Below are 19192 nucleotides of genomic sequence, written 5' to 3'. Positions count from 1 at the left end.
GGACCCGGGGAACATGCAATTTTTGGTCCCATACCTGGAAGTGGAGTTGTGACTTTGCAGATGTTTGCCTATTTTTGAGTGAGAAGTTGAGTTGTGACTTTGAGCGAGAAATGTAATTGTCCCATTGGTTGGGTTTAGGCAATGAAGAAAGGAGTTGGTTAAGTTTAGTAAAAAGACCAGGTAGCGGCTAGACAGGCCAGATAGATAGAGTCCAGATAAGTAGAGAGAGTCCATCGACCAGCAACAGCGGGGAACATAGGACCCTTTTTTAGAAAAAGGGTCCTATGTTCCCCAGTATGCATCGCGACCAGAGAACATAGGATCCTTTTTGGGAAAAGCGGGGAACATAGGACCCGGGGAACATGTGTGTATCAGAGACTATTGTTGGTTCACTGCAGTTCCCAGGTGCAGTTCCCCAGGTGGAAATATAGGACATACTATTGACTACTTATTCCTCCCATGATATTTTTTGCATTATTTCAAAAACACCATGTGGACATGTTAACAAGGTTAGGCTTGATTTTGATTGAAGGGAGACTTCCAAGGATAAACCAATATAAACTATCCCATAGGTGTTGAATTAAGTTATGATTTGGTGACTGTGAGGGCCATAGCATATGATTCACATCATTTCCTTTTCTCATCCAACCATTCAGTCACCCCTCGCGCCCTCTGTAGAGCCATCTGCAGCTGCTCCGTCTTCACTTATTTCATTCAGGTTTTACCTTTAGCCTGTCTCCCATCTGTGTAAGTGAATTAAACTTGAACCTACGGTTGAACGGTGATGTCATGAGGTCCAGGTGTACATCTCTACATCACCAAAGCATTGATGAAAAAAATTCAAAGGGTATTAAGTTACTCTTTCAAGAATCGTCTGAAGCTCACTGGGGCCCCTCTAACAAACTCAGTCAAGATATCAAATGTTATCATTACTATATACGTATTCACCGTTGTTATGGGAAATGTATGATCAAAGAAGAATACATTTCAGTGGAAATGAATTACAATTCCTGAAAATCACAGAGGAAAATAAATTCATTTATATGAGCATTTTTTCCTGCACTGCAATGATGCGCAGTTATTCAAAATCTCTTTCGAAACCAGGGATTTAGTATGGGCCTCTCCTTCACTTCCTCTATGGCGAGTATCGACGCTGCGAGGAACGTCCCATTTCCAAGATAGTACTGCTTTGCAGACTTGAAACAAACATCTTTTTGTGCAAATGGAGGAGGGAGACGATCATGTGCTTGATATTATCTGTTTATGAAGTGGTCATACAGTGGCCTTCTATGTTCTAGCCATCAGCATTCAACTCAACAGTTTGGTCTTTCAGTGTTGTTTTGCATTTCTAATTAATCTGAATGTTAAATTTATGTGTATGGAAGTTGTGGCTTTACAGAAGAACAAGAATAGGCTGGTAGTCTCATCTAGAAATAGAACAACTTGTACCCTCAGTTAAACAATTATATACCATACAGAGAGTTTTATGACCCGTATATTTAGCATAAACTCACTTGGTAAACATATACAGCATTTTTGGGTTATGAACTCACTGTCATCTCATCTTAGAGAAACAGAGGAGATCACAGAGTAGCAAAAAATAAACAGATATATATATAAATGGGGAATGCGTATCAATACATAGGCAGGTCTGTCACCTAGTGGACAAACTGTGTAACACTTTATGCAGTTACAGAGAACATCTCATTGGGCTGGACTGAATTTCCGTGAAAGTAATTCATTCTTTTTTTCATAGTGAACTGACACACAGTGAATTATTTATTAATGTAATCATCTTACATAACATGAATTATGGTTTGCATACAATATAAATACAGCAGCTTTGAGTTCGTTCTGTTTTTGTACACAGGTTAAGCAGATCTTTGACAGCTGCCGGCTGCAGCTTCATATTCAGGCTACAGAAAAATACAATCCTCACATCTGACCATATAAGAAAGGCAAATACGCGCACATCTCTCTAAACATCTTCCTACTCCTTACTGCTGACGTTTTGAACCTCAAAACAGACTAAGGTGCATAAAAAGTAAAAACAAAAAACAAAAAACAACAAGCAACAAAAAAAACATCAAACAAATAGATTCATGACCATTGTCTGTATACAGAAGGTTATACAGAAAATCAGGATTGTTGCATTCCAACCCCATGGGTAATTATTATACAAAGCTTTTACTTATAATAACTCAGAAATTATGATAATAATAAAAACTGTCAAAATTGAAGATAACTGGCTTCAGCAGTGAAATATGTAGGAGTCCAATAAATTATAAATGCCATTATAACAACAACACTGCCTATAACAAAGACAAAAATAACAGTAATGAAAGAAAAAGCAGAAGAATAACAGTCATCAAAGTACTATATGGTCAGTTATAGACAGAGCGCCACTCTCTGTGAATTTCCAGGTTGAGACTCAAGCTTCCTGATCTACATAGAAAATAATTAATACATCAAACTCTGCCATACATTTATAGATTGATACAGTGGATATTTATACTGAGATTGGACAGGTTGAGTAACTTTTGGGACACATAGGCTACTGGTTATTGTCATAATAATAATAATACAGATAAACATCATGTAAATACTGAACACTCTGCTCATCCCCCTGAGACTTCATTTTTCTTTAATACTCGTGGCTTCGTCAGTCAACCAGCAATCCTTTCATAAAAGGCAATTGCCTTTTATATCTCTCGGCTCTTTCCCTGACTATTACAGAGGAAACAAGTCACCCTGACTCCTAAGCTGCTTGTTTGAAGACTTCCTCCCTAGTGTGGATTAAGAGGCTCGGTTGTTTTCAGCAGGCTCTAAGGCTGTAATGGGCTTCAGCCTGGTTGTGATGTGCATTTTACTTCCTGTCACTGTCTGGCGCAGGGAGGACAAGCGGCTGCGGAAACCCTCTCCAGAGAAAAAATAAAGCATTGGATCAAAGCAGGAGTTGGCCGCAGCCAGGCACAGCGTCACCACGACAGACTTCTGCATGGCGATCTTCTCTGTGCAGGAAGCGTCTTTCAGGGAGTTCAGGTGGATGGTTCGCTGTATGTGGTAGGGCATGAAGCTGATGAGAAAGGTCAGCAGGACGATGACAATCATCCGGATGGCTCTGTTGCCTGCGCCCCGCTGACGACGGGCAGCATGGGTGCGAGACAGTAAGGTGTGCACAATGCCGGCATAGCAAAGCAGGATGACCAGGAACGGCAGAACAAAACCTGTCACCAGAGACAGATAGTTCAGCACAAGTAGTTTCTTCACGGCTTTACCACCACTTGGAGGCTCAAAGCACTTGGTTTTATTTGTGTCAGGATCAAAATGTTGCCCGGACATGAGGAAGGGTGAGGATGAAAGACAAATAAACACCCAGATGCCGACGCACACCAGGCGAGCTCGGTTTTCTGTGACCAGCCGCAGGTTCTGCACAGGGAAGACAATGGCCAAGAAACGTGTGATAGACATGGCTGCCATGAAGTAAATACTGCAGTACAGGTTTACATAGAGAGCATAGGAGCTGATGCGACAGAGAAAATCCCCGTAGTTCCACTGGCCCTTGTTGACATAGTAGATAACTCGCAGTGGCAGTGTCATTACACACAGCAGATCAGACACGGCCAAGTTTAGCATGTAAACATGGAAAGGGGAGCTCTGCCTGTATGTTTTGATCAGCACCACCAGAGCGAAGCCGTTGCCAACTAGACCCAACACGGTGATGATGGAGTAGGACGTGGAGTAAACCTGGTTCCGGAAGTCATCAATGGAGTCACAGTCAGTAGAGTTGGTCCCCACACTGTCTGTCTGATTCAGCTCCATTTGTGGCTACACCAGCAGCTGCTGAGACAGAGAGATACAACATGATGCCGTGTGCAAAACAAATGTCATGGTGATGTGTGCAAAGTAGAGAAAAGAAAGAGACGTACATGCATGCAACACAGAAGAGTGATGACTGTATATGGGAGATTGTCGATGTACCGCTATAGTTCGCCAACCGTGGAAGGAAACGAAATTGAGAAGATAAGCCTTTTAGATTTTTATCAGGTCACATGACATGACAGAGATGAAGTTGTAATATCTGTTGCTGTAGTCTAATTTGTACATGGTTTACATTCTTTTCAGTTCATCTAAATATCTGCATCAGATCACATCATGATGGGTAACTAATAACATTAATATAGAAATGCATCAAGTGAATCATAATCTCCTGCAAGTTACTGTAAACTTGGTTTCTGGGTAACTGACACACTTTTATTGAAGAGTCCACATGGCTTTGTTGGCTACAGTAAATTATATTTGTCTAAATTAAAGTTTAAAGTTCACACATGTTTCCATACCAACAATTCACAACATGTAGGCTATATCTTTAGTGGGAGACTTATGAAACATGTTCCATTTGGATGGTCTACTTATGTTAATCTTTACACTGGCCAAACACTGGATGTCAACATATTACACCGTAGTTACACCGTGGTTACATGCTGTCACTTAAATTCTCTATTAATTCTCCTTAACTAAAGCAAATAAAATTCCTTACCGCTGTGTTCCTCTCTGCCGAGCACTTCTCCTGTGTACACAACTGCAGCACAACCTCACAGTGCGTCTCCTCTGTGGCTCTGTCTTGTCTGACAGATGTTGCAGCGCTAGTGGGAGGACTCTGCAGCAGGTGGCTGCCTCTTTATAACGCTTTGTTGTTTGGAAGCATTTCAAAGTGGGACTGGTCTTTTGTTTTCACTGTGCGGCACGGCAGCATCAAAGCCATGCAGTGACATCATTAACAATGCACACACACATGATACTGTAAATGAAAGGAGAAACAAAAATAGAGGTGCATTGACACTTTAAGTTCAGCTCTTCTTACTTGGTCGCTGCCATTACACCTATTCCATTTATGTTTTCCTGAATTCACCTCACTCTTATTCTTTTGCAGGGACCTGAAGACATGTCTCAGTCTGTCTTTACCTGCAACTTTACCCACAGGATCGAGTGACAAATTGTTCCCTTACTTACCTTCTTCTGTTTGCTTGCCTAATCTATTTTCATGAGTAGTATTTGTATACTGGAATTCTAGAAGTAGTCAAACAATCTTGTACCTTTTGAAGTATGTTCATATTTAGAGGCACTTGAATAAGATGTAGAGCTGTAAAACACGGTGGTGATGGTGATAAAAGGTGATAAAAACAAAGATATGAAAATGCAGGGGTTAACCAACGCAATCCCTTGAATGATGATGGAGGACTTTAGTTTCTTCCATAGCATTTCCGAATGCTAATGGGTGTGGTTTATAGTTGGTAAATGAGTGCGGATACTGCTGTGGAAATGGACAAACTCATTTTTGCATTTGAGAGGCTTGTGCAGTGGAAGGGCAGGATAATTCATCTATAACTCATTTAGTGGTCAGCTGGCAAAAGCAAACATTCAAGCCCCACTTGCACACAGGAGGCATCTGTATCAACACCACAGACTATGTGATCATAGAATTATTACTTCGTTTGCCTGATTGTGCATTAAGTCCACTGAAAAGACTAATTGCATGGGCAGAAAGCTGTGTTTTGACCCTTTCTTACAGAGGCTGATAGTGCACTTGTAAGTTCTGAGTAATGCAATTAAAAGCTCTCTGAAGTAGCATGCTTTTATCTCTGTTTACATGTGGTGCTTTTATATGTACAGCCACCATGTCTGATGCATTTAGTATAGTTCGCCAGACATGCCCGGGAAACATTCATCAAGTTAACCAGCACTTTAAACAAAGCCCCACAAACGTAGCTGCAAATTCAAATGGGTGACAAATTACATCTGAAATGTCTGCCTCTCTGCTTCTACAGGTGGAGTGGAGTTATCACTTTAAAGAGCCATTGCTTTTTAAGTACAGTGATCTGTAAAATCCAATAATGTTGCGTGGAAGTCATGATGACTAATATAGTAAACATCTTCATCCTGTGAGCGGAATTATTGGGAATTTCACAGTGACAGTGACTATATTTTTCTGTTTGCTTTTAGTATTTCCCTGTCATTAGTTACTGGCAAAGACATAAAGTGCAGTTCATTTCTGTCAATGTAGTTGAGGTTTGTCAGTTATAAACGATAAAACAATCCAATTAAAGCAGAAGTGAGTGATCCGGTCGTTTTCGCTAATGCTGCGTTCCAGGCAGGCTTTTGAAATCGTAAATTACAGCTTCAAGTCACAACTTACGACTTTGTAGCGTTCCAGGCAACCCACTCGTGTTTTTCCGACCTGTTTTACCGGTGAAAGTCACTATAACGGCCACTCGTAACTTCCAACCGGTGAACTCGTACCAGATCGAACTGGTACCACTTCACGGTCGGAAAAATACGAGTTTCCTTGAACGCACCATAACAGTCCTCGTCGCTACGTCACCACATTCACGGCGTTCCTTGGCTGCACACACAGCCCTGCATGCCGTTCTCTCTCCTCATTGGATAAAAACTGTAGGATACGATAAATGTTTTCTCTTCGGCTCAGAGCAGAGCAGAGGGACTGAGAGACCCGTGTTTCAGTCCAAACACTCTATGTAAGTGATTGCTGTCGGAAGATATAACTATTTAAGACTTATATTAACACAAATATATCACTCACTTCTGCTTTAAGTGTGGCAATTAGTTAATAAAACAAGGGCTTCAATGACAAAAGTGCTTCCACATCCAGTATTGCCAGTATAAGTTTACATGGCATGGGTGTAACAAGTCAAATATCTACTGTAGAAATATTTGCTTATTGTTGCATTGAGGACTTCTTGTTCAGTGGTCAGTTGAGAAATGTTTGATGAAAAATGGAGTCTGGGTGGTTTTACTGATGAAGTAAGCTGCTCTAGGAGGACTATGCGTTTTTTTTTCCCGTGTGACTTTTTATTGTTGACATTGTTGGATGATTCTGCGAAAGTCCACATACCATACTGTCTTCTTTTCTGAAATATCTGTACTTGGCAACTTGTTTTGCCAAGTTCAGATAAACAGTGTAGGGATTTTTAAATGTGTTTTAAGTAAGGCTCAAGTTAGGCAACTCAAACTATTGTCTGAGGCATGGGAATTATTACAGTTCTCCTGGTTAATATGAGACAAACATTAATGGCAGATTTGCGAGGAGATTCTCACATTTTACATTGCGCCACTCTAGATAAAGGGCAAACTATTTTATTGCCACTGTGGTTAAATCATTAGGTGCAGAACTAGTCAGAGTGAATGTACTGCCAAAAGCTGAAACTGGATGTGGTATGTTACAAGCTTGTGAAATCTGAACTCAGGTTTTTGTGCAGCCATATCCCCTGTAAGTCATGCCTGCTCAAGTCAGGTCAAGTCAAATTTATCCAAGGCTGGTTTATTAAAAACAAGCTTAATCTGAACTTAAAGCAGAAGTAAGTGATATATTTGTGTTAATATAAGTCTTAAATAGTTATATCTTCCGACAGCAATCACTTACATAGAGTGTTTGGACTGAAACACGGGTCTGTCAGTCACTCTGCTCTGCTCTGAGCCGAGGAGAAAACATTTATCGTATCCTACAGTTTTTATCCAATGAGGAGAGAGAACGGCATGCAGGGCTGTGTGTGCAGCCAAGGGACGCCGTGAATGTGGCGACGTAGGGACGAGGACTGTTATGGTGCGTTCAAGGAAACTCATATTTTTCCGACCGTGAAGTGGTACCAGTTCGATCTGGTACGAGTTCACCGGTCGGAAGTTACGAGTGGCCGTTATAGTGACTTTCACCGGTAAAACAGGTCGGAAAAACACGAGTGGGTTGCCTGGAACGCTACAAAGTCGTAAGTTGTGACTTGAAGCTGTAATTTACGATTTCAAAAGCCTGCCTGGAACGCAGCATTAGCGAAAACGACCGGACCACTTACTTCTGCTTTCATATTCGGTATTGTATAATGTTCTCCAACTTTAACCAAAATAGTTTTAGTTTATTTTAGTTGCCTGACTTACACTTGGAAACAAACTGTAAATACATAATATTTAATGATCTTTTAAGTTACTTAGGAAGCTACTGCACAGCAACAATGACATTACAATCTGAGCATCAGTTTAATATCTCTTAACCATGGAAGATGTGTTAGATCAGATGGTACCAATATCAGCATTTGGAGGTTACTCACAGTCTATGTTGTCGTTTTGGTATGAGAACTTGTGTTTATTGGATACAGACACACTGCATATTTGAACTGGGCCCAGCCCATCCTCTGCCTCCCAGGCAGCACCAGTCCTTTCATGGTAGTGAGAGCTGGTTCTCTCCCTCCTGAGTGAACACACTTTAATCATCACTGTGTGGTTGTAGTTTAATCTTTACATCGCTAGGAAATTGTTAAACTCTCCATCGCTGTTCATCTCAGCTGAAAGCTAAATATAGTTTATTTCATTGATGTACTTTAAATGTATTATGATTGAACAGAAATAAGTGCAGCTATGATCAGAAAAAAGCAGGCCTATTATAGTCAAATAGTATTAATACCTTGGTGGTCCGCTGACACTGAGACCTGTTGTGATTCAAAAATGAAGTGTGATTGTTTCTCTGATGATATACTGCAGACACAGATGTTTTTTTAGGTCAGGCTTTGAAGTTTAGCATTTACCTCAGCAATTTGGTTAATTGTTAAAGTAGAGCTCAGAGATAGGACGACCTTGCCAGAAAACAGGCGGGTGAGCAAACAGCTTACTAAGAACTTACACAACTTTTGTGGTTTCCTATAGCTGCTGTCTGCAAGTGTGCAGAGTGTCTGACAGTTGATGTAAAGATATTGTTATTGTCATAAGTCCTGGGTACTTCAGATCAGGAGATATCGTGATACATCTGACGATTCATGAGCCATGTACTCTCACATACTTTTTTCCAGCATAGATGAAACCAAAATAGTTATATTGTAGCATGTGTGCACACGCACGCACACACAGACACATGCAAAAGAAAGGAAAGTACGAGAAATGAAGTTGCCTCTCCTGATAATATGTCTTGAGGAAGCTGCCCATTACTGTTACCATTACTGTTTGTCTAATGATGCACTAAGTGCACATCATCTCTTGAGGGCTTTTAGGTTACAAAAAAGTCATATGAGTTCATTTTAGTGGAAGTTTGATTGTTAAAGGGATAGTTCAACATTTTGGCAAACTGGCCCCTTGCCATAATCCCTAGTAGGTTTGTTACCTTTAGCTACTTGCTGGTGTAAGCTATTTTTAAAATGGCGGAGCCAAGCCACGAGCTGCTTAGAGCTAAGCCACGGAAGCTGATGGGATTCCCTCATCAAACTCATCAAATACACAATCCAACAACTCCAAGTTGTGACCTGCACATTCACCACGCTATGAGATAATAACAAGGTTTTTGAGGTAAATTCATGCAAAACCGCTGATGCGCATTCCCATCCGGGGCAGTTTTTTGGCAAGCAGTCTCTGCATTCACCTCGAAAACAACTCTGTCTGGTAATGTTTTGTTAAAAACAGCTTACACCGACAATTAAACCAACACTAAGGAACTTTTCAACCTTCATAAAATATTTTCATAACTTTTGTGATGATACATCGACTTACAACAAGTTGAATGACACCTCTGTCATGGCCTGAGGGGGTCTGTATCTCTTTCTCTGGCACTAAGCAGCTTTGAGGAGCATGGTGGAACCCTGCTCTCACTTAAGTTTCACTTTCACTTTTGCGAGTCACAACAAGGAGGGAACAGGCAAAACGGCACTTTAGCAATGGATTATGTTTGTGTTTTCACTTTGAAATGATCCACTGGAAACAGAAACTTAGTTTTGATGTCTTTTGTTAATTTTAATGCAGGATAATTACAGGGCTTCACGCTAGTGTTCATGGGAAATGGAGTCTTCCTTCAGGCAAAACACTACCGCTTTGGTCCACAGGCGCCGCCAAACTCAACCAAAACTGAAAGTTCTTTAGTACTGCTTTAAAGGTAACAAACCTCCTCCTAAAACTTTAGGGATTATGGCAATGGGCCAAAATGTTGAACTATCCCTTTAACACCAGTCATGGCGCTATTGTGAGTCACAATGCTGTCTCTGAGTCCGTCAGTCACTAGGCTTTATGAAGTCAGCCGCTGTTGAGTCAATGCAGTAGGAAAATGAGACATCAAAGTGCAGATCAACAAACAACAACAAATTTCATTGGAAGATTAACGGCTGCCTACTGGACCTGGAAGCTGTGAAGGCATCATGATCTGTTTGATGAAATGTAAAAGATTCTGGTCATTCCAGAAAAGATTCTGGTCTTATGCAGCATTACGTTACGGCAGATGCCACTTTCAAGTATATAACATTATTATTATTTTGTATATCACTATGTATCTCCTACTATGTAGGATATTATACACAAACCTTATTTTACAAATCGAAATGCTTCATATTCTACAACATATATCACATATTTTCCCAGTGAACATCATAAACACAGCAGTCTCATTCCCTTGAAAACTTATTTGGGAAAACAAATCAGTCATATAGTAATGAGGGCGGGTTGAAATGTTGATTTTTTATGTGGGTGTAAAAAAAAAAAAGACTTTCGAACAAGTTCCTCATTCTTTGGGTATGTTGATTTGAACCTAATGTATGTCATACCCTTTTGCCCTCTCAACTAATGTCAATGTACTTCCAGTGTTGTTAATTATTTTGTATTACCGTATATCAAAGGAAGGCCTAAGATCTTTGGGTAAATGAGAAAAAGCTCCCTCTGGCCCCAGCCAATGTAAACAAACTTGACTTTAGCTACAGGTCATGAACATGTACATTGTTTCATTAGCTTGGACACTGAACAGCAGCACATCAATGTCTGACAAAAACCAAAGTGAGAGTCACAGGTAAATGTATATGCTAATTAGTATTCTAACCTAAACTCACATTATCGTTTTACTTTTCCTCTGCAAATGTTTGCTGAAATGATAAAGTGCAGGACGAGATGTGTGTTTATAGGTTATATGATATGGGGCCTTCAGATGGAAAGAGTTTGGACTGAGAAGTGTTTTGCATATTATCTTACATTATTATAGCCTCTCACAAAGCGACACTACGTAGGTACTTGATAAATTCAAGTCTGGTGCCTCGTTACCACGCCTGTTGGATTTGGCAAACTGCTGGTACAGTATACACAAATAGTCACATGTTATGTTTTGCATCCCTATGGACACCTTGCCTGTTAGACACCATTGCGTGAGTGTTATGTGCACCAAGCTCAAAGTGAAACCATCTGTTTCCAGTCAACTAGCAGAGAAGTATGTGTCATGGTTTGTAATTCCAATATCAATATCTTCATCTGGACGGGTCCAACATCGGTACATCACGCACTGGTTCCTACTGGAGCTAAAATGTAGATCTATTAGGGAAGTGTTTTTTTTTTTTATAAATAGCCTACCCTTTTTCCACTATACCAGAGACCGTTGAGTGATTCAATGGTATCTGATTCATGCAGCATAAATGGCACTGTAAATTTCAGACTTGGAAAAAAAGTGTCACAGGTATAGGAGCTAATAAAATGAGCAATGCAAAAGTCTGAATGAGCTGAAGAATTAGTCAGGTTTGAGGAGTGTCACACCATTAGACAGTAAGGCCAGTTATCAACATGATCACACCCTGGTTGTTGTGGAGACGGATGTGTGTCTCAGCTTGCCCGCCATGAAACAGCATCCAACTGTCATCAGGTGTGGATAGCTATCAACACTGAATCAGGGATATTAGTCATCCAAAACCTGACAACAAGTTCCAACAACATCTACGTCTACATACTTCCTGTATTCACTTAGATTTTGAAATTCTTTTGAAATTAGAAAATATGAATATGGTTTTTCATTAGCTTTTCCTGGATCCTGATCCCGACGCTGGCAGCTTGCTCCCTGGTCCAACTCCCCCACCCAGAATTCCCTTTTCAGGTGTTTGTTGCCAGGAAAGTCACACTGGCTTACACATATGTCATAAACCCCTCAGGCACAGATTCTCTGGCAACATGAACCAGATGCAGTTTGGCTCACATTCAGATGAGACATGATGACATTGTTTGACTGAGCCAGTCGAGGTGAAGCAACCGGTGCTGATAAAGAGGAAAGACTGGAGACTCCTCATGCTTTTTGCTTCAGCCTTGTGGCTGCCAGGGTGGGAAGAGGTGGCATGGAAAAAATGAACTATCAGGCCACATCCAGATGAAACAGCACAATGACTTCTAATCTCAATTTATTGCCAATACACAGGTGAGTCCCACACAAACAAGATTAAATTCTCTGTTCGTATGTCTGCCATTGATTTTCAGATATGAAGATCTGTTTTAGATGCCTGGTTATCATGGTGGTTTACCATCTTTTCCTTTTATGTGGCTCTGATATCTTTAAATCAAATGAATGATATGCCAATACTATTTCAGTGGAAGTCAGTGTAGATAAGTTGCTGTGGGGATCTCCATGGTGCCTGTAAAACTGAGGAATGTTTTAAGAGCTTGTTTGCTTTCCTGGGCCTCTGTACGTTTGGATAAAACAATAGATTAGTCATAAAAATGAAGCACCTTTAAAGCAGCGGGACACAGTGAACATTTATAGTGTGCGTCTGTCTGTGACAATGATCTAACCTCTAAGTGTTACACTTTCTACAGATCACACCAACTTTTTCGGTCTGTCTGGGAGGTGTGCTCTTGGTGCTGGCTGGGCTCCGTCACAGGAGGAGTGCTGTCTGCCTCCAGAGGATGGCTCCGCCGGTTCTTACTGCTTAAGCTGGTGTTGGTGCTGCTGCTCCCCCATGGAGCAGGAATCCCCCTGCTGGTGGGCTGTATGCTGAGCCTGCGGGCGCTGTTGCTGCTCCGCTGCCCGCACATCTCCACCAAGCCATCCACTGTGTTCCTGGGCCAGCTGGCTCTCTCCGACAGTCTGGTTCTGCTGCAGTGGGCGCTGCGGCTGGTGGAGACGCTGTCCCGGTGGGCGGAGGGGGTGGGCCGTGAGGTGGACGAGGGCCTCACGAAGCAGGGGGAATTGGTTTGGTGGAGGGAGACTGTGAGTGTGCTCTGTCAGCAGCTGCTTGATGCTCACCACCTGGTCTCTCTGCTCCTGCTCGGGCTGCTGGGGCTGGAGGCCACGCTGGTGTCACGTTGGCCACAGCAGACTCGGAAAGTAAGGACCTCCCAGTGGGCTCAGTTCACCTGCACCCTGGTCTGGACGCTCGTGCTGCTGGAACTGATGCTGTCGCTACACTCCAAGATTTTACACAAATCCAGACTTCAGACTTACTCCTTAAAACTGCACAACCCTCAGACTTCACATGGGAGTTTGGGGCCTCTGCCCTCCCTGCCTGCTTTTTCCCCCTGCCTGAGGAAGATATTATGGCTGGTGAATTTATGGCTGCAATATGCTGTGTTACATTATAAAGCACAGAAGAGAAAGAACTGTGTAGATTAATTTTGGTTTTAAATGAATATAAAACGGTAACACCGACATAACACTGTCATAACCATGACCTGTCATAAACATCAATGAATACTTATGACAGCTGTCGTTAAGTGTCATTTGGTAAGTTATCTCACTTTTGATGCAAAGTTGACATTGTTTGAGATGTCCTTGTTATGACAATTTGACATAAAGACAACACAACCTGTCATAGCAGACCTAATTGCCAAACCTTATTATTATTATTATTATTATTATTATTATTATTATTATTATTATTATTATTATTATTATTATTATTATTATTATTATTATTATTATATTATAACCTTTATTTAACCAGGTTTGTCCCATTGAGATCCAAGATCTCTTTTGCAAGAGAGACCTGGCCAAGAATGACGGCACATAGTTTCAACACATAGTCACATTAATTAAAAACATAAAACAAACGAACAAACAAAACAAACAAAAAATTTATTCAAATAATTTACAAGATTAGTCAAACATTTGCACTCAATTAAAACATTTGCACTCCTGAAGCCTGGATGTGATGGAATTTATCATGGACTTGAATACATTCAGAGATACCAGACTTTGGAGTTTGAGCTCTGACTGCAAACTGTTCCATGTACTCGGAGCAGAGAATCTAAAAGCTTTCTTCCCCATTTCTGTTCTCACCTTAGGAACAGTAAAATGACAAAAGTCCTGAGAGCGGAGAATGTAGGCCCTGTTGGTCAAGATTAGAAGGGATAATAAATAAGATGGAATCATCTCAAGAATGGCCTTGTAAATCAGCACATACCAATGGCCGAGCCTGCGCACATATAAAGATGGCCAATTTACTTTACTGTACAAGACACAATGATGAGTTAGAGCTCCACAGTTTGTAATAAACCTAAGAGCACCATGACACACTATCCAACATGTGGAGGCATTGAACGGAGGCATTCATATATAACACATCACCGTAATCAATAATCGGAAGAAAGGTTGACTCCACCAGTTTCTGTTTCACCCTAAAAGAAAAGCAAGACTTATTTCTAAAATAAAATCCAAGTAAAAGCTTCAGCTTCTTTACAGTATACTGAATATGTGCCTTAAAAGACAAGTGGTCATCAATCAAAAACCCCAGATATTTAAAAGTAGTTTCTTGACCATTACTGGTGACAATGACAGACTGACTTGATCTTGCTGATTTAGAATTAGTGAAAAACATAAGTTTTGTTTTATCTGCATTTAGAACAAGTTGCAAATGACAGAGTTGTTCTTGCACTCTATTGAATGCATTCTGCATATATGCAAACACTTCTGCAGGTGTGGGTGCAAAGCAATATATGACTGTGTCATCAGCATAGAAATGAAAGGCTGCATTTGGAATATTAATTTCAATATTATTTATATACAAAGTAAATAACAAAGGGCCTAGCACTGACCCTTGAGGCACTCCCTTGTGGACAAACTGAACCTCAGATGAGACACACAATAATGTCAAGTTATCATAACAAGGACATCTCAAACAATGTCAACTTTGCATTAAAAGTGACATAATTTACCAAATGACACTTAACGACAGCTGTCATAAGTATTCATTGATGTTTATGACAGGTGTCTCATGGTTATGACAGTGATTTATGTCAGTCTTATGAACACATAGCCTATTCAAGTACAGTGTTACCCATAAAACTGTCTACTTTGCCCTTTGTAATGTATTTTATTTATATGATAAAACTCTATTTAACATGATGGTTATTATGAGTAAGATGTCTTTTTATGGGCTTTACAGTGAGACTATGTAACACCTGTGTCTGTGAGTGTGGCACATCACTCTGTGACAGTGTTTACACTTGTGCACTGTTATGATGAAACTATTAAAATGTTAAGTGACATCTTTTACCCCAGAGTAACAGGAGCACACGCATTAGAGAGTCAAAGAGGTCAGTGAACTGACACACAGCACTGTGTCGCTAAAATTAGCTGACCTAACTGATAGCAAGCGGCTGTTTACATCAGACCAACACCCCGGGTGCACTGCCATGAGAACTGAGAAAGTGTGGTGTCGAAAGTGTTATTTCTTCTTTCAAAATGTACATGGAAGAGGCCTATCCAGGAAGTGTGTCCCCGCTTTGAAAATATGTTGTGAAACATGAAAACCTGAACTACTGTATGAGCAAGCCATAAAAAGCAACGGACTAACAATAGTACAAACAGGCAGGATAACAGGCCCACAGATGCTGTGAATGGTGGCTTCATGTGAAATTGACAAAAATATTTATTCAGTTTATTTACATTTGCTATGTTGTGAAGCGAGTTGATCTCACACTATAATAACAGAGACAGATTATGATCTCTTTCACATTGTATACACTCTCCGTCCCCTGTTTGATCTGGCAGGCGACCCAGGAAGAGATGGGAAAATAAAATATAATTAACTGTCATGAACAGAAGCTTGCAGAATTATGCTACAGTACACATTACAACAACGTTTTAAGTAGGTTATCAATCTCACTCACGGTCTCTAATGGGTGTTCAGGATTATGTTCTGTTTGTCATGTCTTTCACGCTGACCAACAGCTGACGAATAACACTGTTTACACTTGTTTTACAGCTCATTATTTAATGTGGGACAGCACAGTAGCAAGACACACACACACACACAAACACACACACACACACTCACACACACACACACACACAGAGAGAGAGATGGGGGCGGCTTTTTCTGTCAAACCCGGGTCAAGCTGATAAGACCAAGCGTAGGCACGCTGAGGTTTTAACTCACATTTCTGCTGATACCATCATCAGTGCTATGCGCAAATTTGTTTCTCAGGACGTGAAAGATCATAGATGTACATCCTGTTTGTAAATTATCTCCATTTGTGAAGTTGAAGATGGGGAACATTATAAACATTACACCAACACACACACATGCAGCTGTACACACGTATGCCACAGTTGCTGCTGTCTACCTCAGGCACTACTCTAAGCTGCACTTCTGCACTACTGAGCTGCATCCAGCAGAGAGAAGCACAGAGCTGCTGAGTCGCACTGACTCCCTTGGCTCTGTGAGGAGGATGGAGGAACTGAGCTCCCACATCAGACTCATTTATAAAAGCTGCCTCAGTGTGTGTTTATGTGTGTGTGAAACGTTAAGTGTTCCTGGAACTAATTGATTAAAACCAAGAAACAACAGGGTCCAGAGCAGTGAAGAACTCTGGTGGCAGCTTCCTGAGTGTGGTGCTCTTTGTTTGGCAGTGGTAGGCTACTTTGGCTCTGGAACTGTCACTCACAAATATAAACAATGTGAGGTCAGACTTCAAAAAAAAAAAAAAAAAAAAATCCTGTTTATCCTCTGCAACAAGTCAAGGTTCATTCATGCACTGAGCAGAGGAGTGTTGTGATTGTTACTTACAAACGTTCCAGATGGGAGTAAGCAAGGCACATACTGTAGTTTATGCAAAGATATTATAAAAGTATGTGTTTCTTCCAATGAGTGCTGCACCATTCGCCTGGGGAAAAGTTTGTGTTCACAGGTTCACAGATGGTGGTATGATAAACAACATCCTGATCTGTTTACTTATCACTTTTATCTACTGCACTTCACATTTAGCTATGAGAGTGTCTCAGTGACCAAATCATGCACCCAGAAATTACTACACGTTTGCAGGTTTCTTACTAATACACTCACATCCGCTTGAGTGTTTCTCAACATGATGCAACACTTTGAATTTGAATGCATTGTATTGCCTCTACATGTAATGATTTTACCAACAACATCTCAGTCTGTAGCTGACGGCTAGCAGCAGCTCTTTGAGTAATGAGTGTATAATGTTTATCATGTTGACAATCTTTTACTTGTCACAAAGCACAACTGAATCATCACTTCAAACTGATGAGTCTCCTTCGGTTTCGGGAATCTGTTTAGAAACCAAAGTAGGTGGTTTCAATACATCAAGCAGTTGTTGAGATATGACCAAAGTCATATAAACTGCAATTTTCATTTCTTGTAATTCAATATTTTTGACTTCTTTGACAATCAGGTTTTCTTCCTTTGTTTACTTTTTTTGGCTGACAAAAATGTGTAAATATTAAAATTAGTTTGACAGTTACTCCAGTCATATAAAGACTTTCACCTTTGTCTCATGGGGGATGTAGTATAGAGGTACCTTTGAGCTCAGCATTTAGATAGATCCTTTATTCCATGCCAATAAAGCAGATTTGAACTGAAATAAATGCAATTGCGTGTCTTGTGTCTTGCTCATTCTCTCCAAAAGGCCTTGTTTGGAAAAGAACTAATCAAATCTTCGGGATCTGCCCCCCCCCCCCCCCCCCCCCTGTACGCATCACGAGTCAAGGTACATCAGCACATTATATCACAACCAGTCAGCTCTGTCTGCTCTGGCTGGGGTCAGTCTGGTCAGCCTGTCTGCCTTGCCTCTCAGTCTGCAGAGGGACTGCTCACCCATGTCTGCTCATGCTGCTGCCCCTGTCAGTGCGGTGGGGTAAACAGCTACTGCTCCGTCTCAGGCTGTAGCTGCAAAGTGTCTGCAGGCTCCCTCTGCGGCCTCGGCCTCAGCCAGCAGCATTGATCGGAAGAACCCGTCTAAAATCAGATCAGAACCGAACGCTTGGTTCACAGGGTCAAAGGTCAGCTCCACACATACACACCTACACATGTAGGAGACCCCATTGCTGTCATGTTAATATCAGTCCATGAAGTCTGTGAAGCCCAAGACTCCTGCGTTGCACTGCCTTGCTGCTTTTGTCCAGATCTGTTGTCAGGACAGAGGTATGTATGGCACGACGTGGCTGCCCCTAAACCCTCCTGGAGCCAGTGAATGAGAGGATGGACGGAGGCAAAGGGAGGAAAGCAAAGGAAATACACTCATCATCACATTAAAGGAGAGCAGAACAGAGGGGTCGAATAAGAGAGTTGGGAGAGGGAGTGAAGGGGGGTGGTGGTGCAGTAATGGGGTCTTTGTTCTGGTTGGTGTGACTCACAAAGCCTTGGCCCGGGCAGCACAGCTTAGTTACCGTTACCAAACACAGAGAATAAGGAGGGAGTAGAGTCTGTGTAGTCTGTCAGCTTCAATTGCACAGGAGGATTTTTTTTTTTAGAAAATAAATGATCAGATGAGCTCATAATATATTGATAGAAAAACATATGTTACTCACAGTGAATGTGTGAAAACTTGACATTATACATATAAATATATACATACAACACATTTGTCATAAATGAAGAAACTATATATTGAAGATATTTGGGTACATTTGAGTTGTTGGGTATAAGAGCAACATTCCCGTCAGTTTCTCCAGATTTGGATTTCTTTACTGTCAGTTGTTCGGGAGGTTTTTATTGGGAGCCAAATTATCCACAGAAGTCTCTCCAAAACAAACAGACCCACTGATTATAACTGGCAAAACAGCAAAAAGTAAAAGTCGGAGTTTCGCCGAAGCTGTACAGAGAACACGGGATGTCATGGGACTGGAATCTGAGACTTCTTTAACCTTTGTTTCAATTGTTTTTGTGATAACCTATGATCCAGATGTTCAGGCGGTTTTTACCAGCAGCTGAACTGCCACACATACGTGTCCTCTTCTCCACAACAAATAGCCTAGGAGATTAAAACAAACACAAACAGCTTTACATTAAAAACCAGTCCTTGGCAGATGCATCATCTGTCATGGAGAGACTGTTATATCCAGACATCCAATGATTCAAATCTAGTTAAAATACATCGTAGAAAACAGCCAAGGTGCCAAATATTATGTGTATCTTAATAATATTAGATAAAAGATCATTTTGAGCTT

At 41.0% G+C, this 19192-nt stretch overlaps 1 protein-coding gene across 1 annotated transcript; it reads right to left on the bottom strand.

The window, feature by feature from the left end:
- Nucleotides 1–2796: 2796 nt before the first annotated feature.
- cysltr1 (cysteinyl leukotriene receptor 1) lies at nucleotides 2797–3822 on the bottom strand (the record flags this gene model as incomplete). Its single annotated transcript, XM_083980298.1, has 1 exon — nucleotides 2797–3822. The coding sequence occupies one exon, from the start codon at nucleotides 3820–3822 to the stop codon at nucleotides 2797–2799; it is 1026 nt and encodes a 341-aa protein (XP_083836424.1).
- Between the last annotated feature and the right edge of the window lie 15370 nt (nucleotides 3823–19192).

Source organism: Trachurus trachurus (genome assembly GCF_905171665.1).
Source record: "Trachurus trachurus genome assembly, chromosome: 10".
NCBI lineage: Eukaryota > Metazoa > Chordata > Actinopteri > Carangiformes > Carangidae > Trachurus > Trachurus trachurus.
The sequence above is the reverse complement of the archived record's forward strand: the minus strand, read 5'-3'. Positions and strand labels throughout refer to the sequence as shown.